At 36.3% G+C, this 13,090-nt stretch overlaps 1 protein-coding gene across 4 annotated transcripts in view; it reads left to right on the top strand.

The window, feature by feature from the left end:
• The window catches only part of LOC115219759 (calpain-5-like), a 124,346-nt gene that overhangs the window by 87,619 nt on the left and 23,637 nt on the right, over positions 1-13,090 (top strand). For all 4 annotated transcript variants that reach the window (XR_003882364.2, XM_036509455.1, XM_036509456.1 and 1 more), the window contains 4 exons: positions 6,393-6,570; positions 10,045-10,161; positions 11,572-11,771; positions 12,368-12,480. Coding sequence is in view for 3 of the 4 variants with exons in the window: in XM_036509455.1 (XP_036365348.1) it covers positions 6,393-6,570; positions 10,045-10,161; positions 11,572-11,771; positions 12,368-12,480 (608 nt within the window). In the remaining variant the exon portion in view is untranslated. The remainder of the gene's footprint in view (positions 1-6,392; positions 6,571-10,044; positions 10,162-11,571; positions 11,772-12,367; positions 12,481-13,090) is intronic.

Below are 13,090 nucleotides of genomic sequence, written 5' to 3'. Positions count from 1 at the left end.
CTTTAGAAGGACCCTAGACAAACTTAAGCTAAGGATTAAGGTTGTTGAAAAGCCAAGCAACCCTATCAAATCTATAATCGTTAGAACCTATCCTTTTAGTAGAACCCCCTGTACGGATAAGTACTGTACTGTATGTAGACTTAGCCCACAAACAAACTGTAAAGCCAGAAATGTAGTTTATAGTATAAGATGTATAGAGATGTATAGAGGGACGATGCATTAACAAGACAACGACATACGTAGGGGAAACAGCAAGAAGCATAGCAGAGCGGGTAAATGACATTGGAGAGAACTCAAGGAAGGTAAAAACTCATCGATTCTGTACCAACACGCCGAACAGGAACACGGGGGACCAATCAACAACATAGAAATTAATATATTGTCCACACATAGAACAGATGCAACAATCAGACAAATTACAGAAGCTACACACATAATAGAAAATAAACCTAGCCTGAATAGGAAACTGGAATGGAACACTAGCACACACCACAACATATGACGGTAGAGGATCCCAATAAACTGGTTACAATATAAACAAAACCGAAAGCATAATAAATAAAATACACAGATAAATAAACAAATAGAAATAAATAACTATATAAGTTGTTGTTTTTTTAATTTAAAAGATTTTTTTGATTTATTATTATTATTACTAGTATTGTTGTTATACATACATACAAGCATATGTAATGATAATAATAAGTGGATGTAAACACATGAACAAAATAAGAATAAACAAAAACAACAAAAACAAAAACAAATTACATGAACGTATATAAACAGAAGATACAAATATTACAGGCATCCCCCCCACACACACACTAAATAAACATAGTTGCACTTAGAGATATAAGCATGCACAAATGAAGACATACAATAGAAATACAAAACGGCTGACAGTTAGTAAGGAGAGACACACAAATAAGAAAGAAGAAAACAAAGGACCACTGATGCGGTCACAGGAGTGTGACGAAAGAACTCTGGCCGAAATAAGATTAAGATTAATGTAAAAAATAATAACACTGAAGCAAAGTAACACCAAATATATAGTGCGTGTGTTTTTATTGGCTAAACTGGCAAAATGACCATTCCGAAATATAATAATATGTATATATATGGATGTATATGTATATATATATATATATATATATATATATATTATATATATATACACGTGTATATATATATAGCTATATATATATACATGTATATGTATAGCTGTATATGTATAGATGTATTTCTATAGATATACATGTATGTCTAGATGTATATATATAGATGTACATGTAATACGTACACATATATATACACATATATACATGCATACATATATACACCATACACACACACACACACATACATAGGTGCAGGTGTGGCTGTGTGGTAACAAACTTTGTTCCAAAACACATGGTCCTCAGTTCAGTCCCACTATGTGGCAACTTGGCATGTGTCTTCTGCTATAGCCTCAGACCAACCAAAGCCTGGTCAGTGGATTTTGTGAACAGAAACTGAAAGAAATCAATTGTATGTGTATGTATGTATATATGTATGTCTATGTGTGTGTCTTTGTGTTTCTCCCTCATCACTGCTTCACAACTGGTGTTCTTTTATTTACATCCCCATAACTTACTGGTTTCACAAGAAGAAACTGATAGAATAAGTACCAGGCTTATCAAAATATAAAAAAACACTACACAGTGTCTCATATTTTCGTTTGCCCACTCAGTTGTATCTATCAATTTATCTTTGTGTGTGTGTGTGTGTGTATATACATACATACATACATATATATATATATATATATATATATATATATACGGATTTCGTAGACAGGAACTGAAACAAATCAATTGTATATATATATGTATGTATATATGTAAGTGTATGTGTTTCGGTACTGGCAACATGAATGACAATGGTCAGAGACTACTTGAATTTTGCACATACCATAACCTGTGCATCGCCAACACATTCTTCACCAACAAGACATCCCACAAGGCATCTTGGAGACATCCAAGATCTCACCACTGGCATCAGCTGGATCTCATCATTACACGAAGATCCTTTCTGAATTCTGTTCAACTGACCCGTAGTGACCACAGCGTAGATTGTGACACAGATCATTCACTAATTAGAAGCAGGGTGAAGATTCTACCTAAAAATGTCCATCACTCCAAGAAAATGGGCTGACCACACATTAACACTGCCAGAACCTCGGACCCTACACTGCGACAATGTTTTGTTGTTTCTATCAAAGTTGCCCTCAGTAGCTACCCAACCTCCTCTGCTGAAAGTAGGTGGAATTATATCAGGGAAGCTTTGTATACCACATCAATAGATACTTTCAGCATTAGAGAAATGCAAAACCCAGATTGGTTCAATGTTGGGCTCTCAGAGCTGGAAACAGTTATCGAAGCAAAGCGTGCAGCTCTGATGCAATACAAGAGGGATTCTTCTACAAAGTCACTTGAAAAACTCAGAAAGGCAAGAAATAAAACCCAACTGACTGCCAGACACTGTGCACATAGGTATTGGCAAGAAATCTGTCAGAGTATCCAGTCAGTTGCTGACATTGGCGACACCCGTGGGATGTATGCCAGTTTGAAGAAGGCCCTCGGTCCATCCGCAACCAAGTCAGTCCCTCCGAAATCAACTACTGGAGATCTCATCAAGGACCAAAGCAAGCAAATGGATAGATGGGTGGAGTACTACTAGGATCTCTACTCACGAGAGACCACGGTAGCTGAGGCTGCAATCGAGGGTGTCAAGATCTTGCTAGTCATGTGCGAACTTGACAGTCTGCCATCTATAGCAGAGCTCACCAAGGCTATTGACTTCCTAGCAAGTAACAAGGCTCAGGAAAAGACGGCATCCCCTTAGAGATCATCAAAACTGGCAAAAATACCATCCTGCTTCGGCACATTCATGAGCTTCTGTGTCAGTGCTGGGAAGAGGGTACAGTCCCTCAGGATATACGGAATGCTAACATCGTTACGCTTTACAAAAACAAAGGTGACCGTGGTGATTGTAACAATTACCGTGGAATATCTCTTCTAAGCACTGTTGGAAAGGCCTTTGCTCGCATTATCCTGTCCAGGCTACAACTGCTTGCTTCTCGAATTTATCCAGAATCGCAGTGTGGTTTAGAAGAAGCAGATCAACTATTGATATGATACTCTCCATACGCCAACTTCAGGAGAAGTCCAGAGAGCAGAAAATGCCATTATATATGGCCTTCATTGATCTGACAAAGGCCTTTGACTTGGTAAGTAGAAAAGGCCTCTTCATCTTGCACTAAAAAAAAAAATTGGATGTCCACCAAAGCTGCTGAGGATTATCAAATCTTTCCATGATGATAGGCAAGGCACCATACAGCACAATGGTTCAACATCAGCTGCCTTCCAAATAAAAAATGGGGTAAAGCAAGGTTGTGTCCTTGCTCCTACATTATTTGGCATCTTCTTCTCGTTGCTGCTGTCACATGCCTTTGAGACATCAGATGATGGAGTGACGGGAAACTGTTCAATCTCTCGCGTCTGTGTGCCAAGACCAAAATCAGAAGCGTCCTGATCAAGAAGATGCTATTTGCTGATGATGCCGCTCTGGTATCACACACAGAAGAAGCCCTACAAAGGCTCATCAACTGTTATGAGCAAGCATGTAGTGACTTTGGCTTAGTTATCAGCCTCAAGAAAATCAACATCATGGGTCAGGCTACATCGGACATCCCAAACATACATATTGGAGACCACAGACTACAGATGGAGAAGTTTACCTATCTTGGCTCTACAGTCACCTACAACCTATCCCTTGATGCTGAGCTCAATATACGCATTGGCAAGACAGCTTCTGTGATGGCTCAACTCTCCAAATGGGCATGGGACAACAATAAGCTGACCAAGATCACAAAAATGAAGATTTACCAGGCATGTGTACTTAGCACTCTACTGTATGGAAGTGAGACTTGGACGCCATACACATGCCAAGAGTGTCATCTAAATATCTTTCACCTGTGCTGCCTCCGCAAAATCCTTCGCATCAAATGGCAGAATCATGTCCCCAACAAAGATGTCCTCAAGCAAGCAGGAATACAAGCATGTTTGCACTCCTCACACAAAGATGTATGAGATGGCTTGGATATGTTAGCCGTGTGGAAGATGGCAGAATCCCCAAGGACATACTCAACGGAGAGCTTGCTAGGGGCACTAGGTCTGTGGGAAGACTGTTCTTATGCTACAAGGATGTTTGCAAAAGGGACATGAATGCCTGAACATTAATATTACCAATTGGGAAGCAGTTGCCAGCAACTGTGGAGATTGGCGACGTACCGTAAAAGAGGGAACACAAAGGAGTGACATAGAGAGAGAGGAGAAATGGAATGACAAGACGTCAACAAGAAACTATGACATAACAACCAGCCAGGCAAAGTCTTCGCTACATTTGCGGCATCTGCCAGAGGGAGTGTTTGTCCAAGATAGGACTACACAGCCACAGCAGGAGCTGTATTAGGACATGAAATGCAAAAGCCTTACTAGATTATTTTATGTGCAACTCCATTGTCTCCCAAGACAAAAAAGATGTCAACAACAATATATACGGATTTCGTAGACAGGAACTGAAACAAATCAATCATATATATATGTATGTATATATGTAAGTCTTTGTGTTTCTCCCTCATCACTGCTTCACAACTGCTGTTCATTTATTTACATCCAATAACTTACTGGTTTCACAAGAACAAACTAATAGAATAAGCACCAGGCTTATCAACATAAAAAAAGCACTAGGTTGTGTCTCATATTTTTGTTTGCCCACTCAGTTGTATCTATCAATTTATCTTTGTATGTGTGTGTGTGTGTGTGTGTGTATATCTATCTATCTATCTATCTATCTATCTATCTATCTATCTATCTATCTATCTATCTATCTATCATCTATCTATCTATCTATATATATATATATATATTATATATATATATATATATATATATATATATGACACCCTAATGGGAGCCTTAACTCCCAAATTTTAGTCATTTCTTTTATGATCCAAAACTAGGTCAAAAGTACTTCATGAGATTTGGAAATTATATTCTATGCATAAGGGCCATATCCCCCATGACAATTCATATATTTTTGCTGTTGATGAAATTTTAACCATAGATATTAGACACAAATGAAGTAATATTTATAAAATTTCATCTTTTTACAAGTTAGAAAATTTTGTCATTTTATCTAAGCAAAAACGAATACAGTTGTGCTCTTGGAAGATTTAGCGTTACCTGAGCATAAAAGTTGGGCATTATTTCTAATTCAATGGCACAACTGATTCAGTTGCAAAGTGTTGAGTAAAGTTATTTGGTTGCAGTCCTCCTTTCAGTCTTTTTATTATCACTGGGTCACACATAGTCCCCAGATGGTAACATTGATTTCAAGGCCTTCCCAGATGAGTGACTAGTTAGTCAAAGACATTTATAGATTGTAAATTTATTCTGTCCAGTTACATATCAGTATAGTGGTCATTTGCAAACTCCAGACGTGACACTTTAATTTCTCCTTAGCCCTCACGTCGCACAGTTGTTAATGTTGATTTCAGTTGGGTCACACCCTTCCAATTGCTATAGATCCGTTATGCATCTTATGGCTGTGCCTGTCATCTGTATGGTGAGGGAACCTACATTGGAAGTGATAACAACTAGGGTAGGGTAGCTGACTGCTTATTGTGATCATTTGTCTTCTGGTTTCCTGTAGCTTTGCTCTCTTTTACAAACCCAGTGAACATACATATATTTCCTATTTCAAAGAAATTCAAACAATAGAAATAAGACCCAAGTTAAAAAGATTCTCAGCAATTCAACTTCTCTGGTTGACATTAAAATGACCACCCCCAATAGAGGCTTTAACTCTCACATTTTAGAGCTCCATGACCTTCATTTTTCAGGGGCAAAGACTGAATTTTGGAATCTGCGCATAAAAATCAGTAGTATGGGATACATGTGGCACGATTACAATTCTTCTAGGGTGTGTAAAGAGGGAAATAACCTTCATCTGCAATTTTGATGAAATTCGAAACATAGATATTCCAGTTCATTTCAGAAAATATATAAAAGGCTAATTCTTCAATTGAATGTAACCGAGCAACACCGGGTAACTCTGCTAGTCCTTTTCTATTATTTGACTTCTTCCTAAATAGAAGTGGCTGGTTTCATAGAAAGAAATTTTGATTACAAAAATAATAAGTGTTCCATGTTGAACTTTAGAAATATCTTACACATGTTTATTGTTCCACTTACAGACTGTATCTCTAATTTGCAGGGATCAATTTCTTTGGCTGAAAATCCTATCTTTTCCAAATTGTCACCTAATGCTGGTTAATTTCTAATTTGTAGGATGGCGTTTGATGATTTTTGTCAATTCTATACTGACATTGATATTTGTCATATTGTGAACACCAAGAGGTTGACCTGGAAAATGACATGGAAAGAATTTATCTATAAAGGAGAATGGAAACCACCTAACAGATGGGGAGGATGTGGAAATAATGAAAATTTCTTAGACAATCCTCAGGTTGGTTTATATAAAGCATACTACACAATGCATCTCTTTTGTTCTCAGCTTCCTCTCAGGAAAATTCTTTGATTTTCGCTGCTTTTTCACAACTTGTTTCCATTGTAATTAATATTGGATCATCCCACAAATAATGCAGTTTTTTTTCAATTGCATGAACTAAAAGTTGTAGGGGGATGGAATAAACTCCCTGCATCAACTTGCTGTAAAACAGGTAGTAATTTTATCTTGTGCTTATTCTTAGTGCAAGTTTTGAAGAGTTCATTTTGATTTTAACAGTTATTTTTTCAAAGCTATACTGGAAGTGACGAAGGAATATATTTGGCATATTTTGCTTTATGAGTTCAATAAAGGCAACAACATAATGGAAAGTGTGAGGAATATTGATGCAGTACATGGGGATCAGACAATAAGCATAAGCCAGCATCAATGGTGGTTCCAGAAATTCTGAGCCAGAAACTACAGCCTCATCCTGGAAGATCTGTAGAGCTCAACAAGAATATCTTTCAAACCCTGGTAGAACAAAATCCCATCATAACTGTTGAGGAACTAGCAGAGAAGTTTGGATTTGTTCATTCAACCATTCAGTGACACCTGCATACCATCAGAAAAGTCAGCAAATTGGGTCAATGGGATCCTCGAGAGACTTCCCAAGTCTGATCACAGACAGAGAGTGAATGTGTGTTCTTCTTTACTGTCACGTCTCATGAATCAACCCTTTTTGGATCAAATAGTGATTGGTGACAAGAAATGGGTTCTTTATAAAAATGTGTGTCAAAGACAGCAGGTAGGGGAAGGAGAAACACCAACACTCCAGGCTAAAGAAGGTCTTCACCCATGTAAGGTATTGATATCTGTTTGTTGGGATATGAAAGGTTTAGTCCAATTTAAACTTTTAAACCCAAACCAAAAAATAACAAAGGAGATCCACTGTGAGCAGCTAGAAGGAAAACGACCATCTTTGGTTTCAAGATGAAAGGTGTTCTTCCATCAGGATAATGCAAGGCTGACATTCCAAAGGCTGGAGTAGTTTGAATGAGAAATGATGCCCCATCCACCATATTCACTGGACATTGCTCCATCTGATTATCATTTATTCTGCAATCTTCAAAATCATTTGGAAGGAAAAAATATGAATTCTGTAGATGAGGTCAGAACAGTACTGGAGGATTATTTTTCATCATGGACAAGTGAATTTTGGAAGATAGGCTTTGCAAGTCTACCAGATAGATGGAAGAGTTTTGTAGAAAATGAAGGAGAGTATATTTTAGATTAAAAGAGAACTTCATTTTAATTTTGAAGCATAAAAGAAGTACTAAAAAACTGCAATATTTGTGGGATGATCCAATATTTATGCCTCTAATTTACAATAAAGGCTGAATTATTAAACTGATTTACTTCAAAACGATTTTCACTAGATATTTTATGGAAACTAAGTTTACTGAGACAAGCATCAAGTTTTGATGGCAACAATAAGATGTAATTACTTCTGACATTGGAACTATTCAGAACAAACATCATCAGTAGTGTTTTTTGTTATTGCGGTGTATACAGTACGAACAAGACAGTAGCTTCTACATAACTGTTTCACATGTTTAGTGTAGTAACTAGATTACTACCAAAAAACTCTTATTTTAACATAGGAATGATTTGTTTATGTTCCAAAACAAGATAATGCATCCCAGCAACAGAGGAAAGCTGCTGGAAAAACTGACCGAATGGTTTCTTTGATCTGCTGTGTTTGCCAAATATCTACTGACCTAGATAAAAACTAAACACAACAACATCATCAGAAACAATTGAAAAACAAAGACAAAAAATTAAGAGTTGAAACTAGATTACAAGAATTGGTTTGTTGGGAGTTTATCTTCAATTTTATGGCAGTCGGCTTTCCCCTTTGATAAACAAATTCACTCATCTCTTTTAATGCCCGAGTCACAACTTGGTGAATTTACTTTTTACATTATCAATACATCATGGGTTATGAATAAATAAGTCTTTGGTGTTATATCTATAAGCATTTAGTGTTATCATGAAATTAGATCCAGAAAAGGAATTCTCTAATTGGCTTTCATGAAAATAGAAACAGTTTCATTGCTATTTTTAACAATTTATCAAGATATGTCTTTGTTTGAAGATGTTAAAATGTAACAGCAAGAGATTGCTTATTAAAATTATCCTCAAAATCGTTGTTAACATTGTCATTGTCATTGACATGGATATTGTTGTTGTTGTCATCATCAGCATCATCATCATCAATACTCTTATGTCTGCTTTTCCATGCTGCTATGGCAATGATGGTGTGTCACTGTTCAAATCACTTCTTACTTGAGGTTACTGCTCAGGGACTATGCCTGGATGCTTTTTCTAGTATCAGCCATTTAATCGAGTGGACAGGGTTTATTCTATCATAACAGCACCGGGAAAGATATCTGGTTCCCATAGAGAATATACAATGTTTTCACCATTTGTTCAAGGCAACATAACAGCGAGTGATGAAAGAGAGAGAAAGAGAGAGAGAAATAGTAATTAGAGTGGGAAGGTGACAAAGGAGAGGGTGGTGGAAGAGAGATAGTGATGGTTACATGTTGCTATTGGTAATGAGAAAGGATGTAAAAACAACCTGAGTAGCATCATGGGAGGAGAAGCGAGAACACTAGGAGGGAGACAAGATTATGAAAAAAGAATGAAAGTCAAAGATGATGATGAATGCTGTCATCAATGAGGAGCAGGAGTCTGAAGTTTCTTGATTTTAGATAATTCTTCTATGTCTGGAATTTTTTCTCTAAATTTTCTATGGATTCAATTACAATAACAAAGTCATTTATACAGAAATTCCTGTGGACAGCCAGTCTTAAATGTCTCTGTTATGACAGAGAAAATTACAAGTAGAAGAGTGAGAACTGTTCTTTGTTGAACTCCTACTTTCTTGCTGCTTTTGTCATCACTAGTTTCATTGTTATCTTTGCTGATCTGTTTCCAACGTTACTAGGAAGAAGATGAGTTGTCAGATACAATGTTATTATATTATATTCTGGTTATCATGATTGTGAAGCCCCACATTTTCAGATTTGATTGTAGCCCGTGGTATAAAAGCTGCATAGATAGAGTATGATATAGTAGATTCATGAGGCTGTGAGTTCATATTATAATGCAGGTATTTTTTACTACCCTAAACATTCAATTCTCTTTACCACTGTCATGTTACTACCAAAAGACCAAAATACTAACCAGGTAATGCTTTGTCTCATTGTCTTACTACTAAAGAAAATAGAGTTAGATTTTAGTTGTGTAGATTATTGCTGTTTAGAAATGGATTCAGGTGATGATTCCTTTAAAAAAGGTATGAATATTAGACCATTGCATTGCTTTGCTCTTCTCTTTAAGATCTGATAACTCATAGTTACCATTCTATGTTAAATTGCATCACATGAAAACAAATTCCAAATAACATAATATTATCTATTTCTGCAGTATCTATTCTGTATACATGACACCCAAGAATTACTGCTGTCTTTGGAACAATCGGAAAAACGGTCAAGTAAGAAGAAAGGTAAAGAAAACGACGTGATTGGCTTCACAGTTTTTCGGGTAAGCAAAACTTATAATTTAAAGAATGTTATTATTCATTCTTTCTTATAATTATGGCTACCTCTGAACTATTTACTGAATAGAGCCTAATATAGTTCTGGTCTCATCTAAACTTGACAACTATTTACTAGATGAAGAATCATTTCTTTCCGGTACCTTCTTTCATCTACCCCCACTGTGTCTTACCTAAACACCCTACTTCAAACACTTTTCCTTTCCTTCCTTTCCAACTGAACTTCAAAAGTTCAAACTATATAATAATTTCATTGATATTACTCAGCTGTCTTTCCTAATTAAATAATAATAATTGATGATCTGATAGAGGATTTATTTTATTAAAATATTTTCTTTACTATAGTAATATCACTAGTGAAACATATTACTGACCTAATATACCAAGGTGTGTGTGTGTGTGTGTGCATGCATGTGTGTGTGAGTATGTGCATGCGTGCACTCATGCTTGTGTATTCGTGTATATCCTATGTATGTCTGCGTGTTTGTGCCTGTATGTCTGGTACAGTTTGCCTCTTGATATAAAGCTAAGATCTCAAAATGCTAAGTATGAAACTCACTTTCTTACTAGGCATGAAAATGAGTTTCATACTAGGGACAGTGACACTTCCATTTCTGCGCAAAGGTTTGAATGTCACAACTTCCTATTTTTGTAGGAACAACAAAAAGTATAAATGTTGTTTATTAGACAGATGTCAATGTAAAGTGTCCATTATGCTATTAATTCCTTTCTTCTATATAATTGCATTCTATTATTTTCTACATTATTTTATTTATATATATAATTCAACATAATGTCAGTCTCTTCAACTTGTTCACTAATGAGTTTATAACTGGACACACATTCAGACTCAGATTCTTTGTCCTCTCTACGATTCACAGCCATGCTAAGAAGTGCTGGTAAGTGCTTCCATGGAGAGGTTTAATAACACTGAAGCATGTCTACAGTTGCTGACCAGATTTATCAAAGATTACACATATCCCCACCACACCATGACATTTTCCTTTTTTATTTATGATAAATTTTGTATTTTAAACTTGTCTACCTTATCTTTCCTAAGAAAAATAAATCATTAAAGTTAATGATTATCAACTGTCTCCGTTTAATTGTAGCATAACGGTAAGTAGATACTATGTTTATGTAAAGTTTAAGCAAATAGACACTATTAGAACTGATAGAAGTTCCTTTGTTTGAAAGAGCTATCATATAACCCCAAGAATGGGGAAGAATCAATGAGAAACAATTCCACAGTTATCTCCCTTTAATCTTTACATTTCATAGTTCCCACATTTAAAAAGCAAAAAAATTTTATTAAAGATAAAAACCTGGTTAGAGTTAGAGTTTGCTATTTTTGTTCTTCGGTTTAATGAATCTATTTTTTTTTTATGAAATTCTAGGCCGGCATCAATCAGAAATATAGAATTCACAACAAACTCTACGATAGAATCCATTCAGGCCCTTTTTCTAATGCTCGAGGAGTATTTGCAAGAGTTGCCTTTAAAAAAGGGGTTTACTGTATCATCCCATCGACTTTTGAATCAAAAATACGTGGGGAATTCATATTACGTATTTATGCTACTTCAAACATAAAGTTGAGGTAAAGTAAATTTTTGCTATCAACATTCATGTTGTTATTGTTGTCATCATCATCATCATTTAACGTCCGTTTTCCATGATAGCATGGGTTGGACGGTTCGACCGGAGTCTGGTAAGCCATGGAGGCTGCACCAGGCTCCAGTCTTATTTGGCAGTGTTTCTACAGCTGGATGCCCTTCCTAACGCCAACCACTCTGTGAGTGTAGTGGGTGTTTTTTACGTGCCACCGGCACAGGGGCCAGAGAAGGCTGGCAAACGGCCATGATCAGTTGGTGCTTTTTACGTGTCACTGACATGGACGCTAGTCAGGCAGCGCTGGTATCTGCCACGTTTGGATGGTGCTTTTTATGTGTCACTAGTACGGGTGTCTTAACTACAATTTGTGAGAGTAGTAAATGGAAGAATTTATAGAATCTTAGAACGATCCTTTCAACTCTTGTCAGAATGAACCTTAACTTTATATCCATTCTAGTTGATAAACTAAGTACCTGTTAAATAGTTAGGTGTTAGTAAAAATTTCCTTCAAACGGTTTTGTGCTTCGTTTAGATTTTTCTGATTAAAGCATAAAATTTGTCATTATTTTTCTTCTACCCCAGAGAACTTATAAAAGATGGTCCTAAAGCTACGCGCTTTTTCAGAGCACCCTATTTAGCAGCTACAGCAGTCAATATTTTTCGCGGAGAACAGCTTTTTACTGATACCAGTCAACGTAAGTTATCTATCACTATCTCTCTCAAATATAATCCTAGACTTAGCGTTTCCTTGAAATTATCTTACATAACATGACAAAATTACTACATGTTTTCCCTTTTATTTTTATTTTCATTCTGTAACATTAACCAAATATAACCTGACCAGTTGATATTAAGAATTTTGGTACTTTATTTATGTGCACTCTATATGAGTTTTAACATAATATGCTATATCAAACTCTATAAAATATTAAAGAAAGAAAATTTGTAAAGTATAATAGCCATCTCAATATGGCTAACCACAAAGGGGGGGGGGGTTACTGTAGCTTTTTAGCCCCAGGAGATCAACGTCTCCAGCTGGCTTTAGGCACACTATCTGTGCTCTTATGGTGTTTGCAAAGGGAGGCCATCCCTTTCTCGTAAGCCTAAGTGATACGCACCAGACCGTGGTTTCGAGGTTATTGCCTCTTATCAACGGGCGGTAATCACCGGATCACAATGAAAGAAAAGGCCTGTTTGCAAATATTTAAGAGTTTTTCTAGTGACTTCTGTCACTGATTTCGAAAAACTGTCTGTAAGCATTAAAAGCCAGCTGGAGACGTTGATCTCCTGGGGCTAAAAAGCTAC

Source organism: Octopus sinensis, linkage group LG15 (assembly GCF_006345805.1).
Source record: "Octopus sinensis linkage group LG15, ASM634580v1, whole genome shotgun sequence".
In the NCBI taxonomy this organism is placed as follows: domain Eukaryota; kingdom Metazoa; phylum Mollusca; class Cephalopoda; order Octopoda; family Octopodidae; genus Octopus; species Octopus sinensis.
Note: the sequence above shows the minus strand (reverse complement) of the source record. Positions and strands in the feature narration are given on the sequence as shown.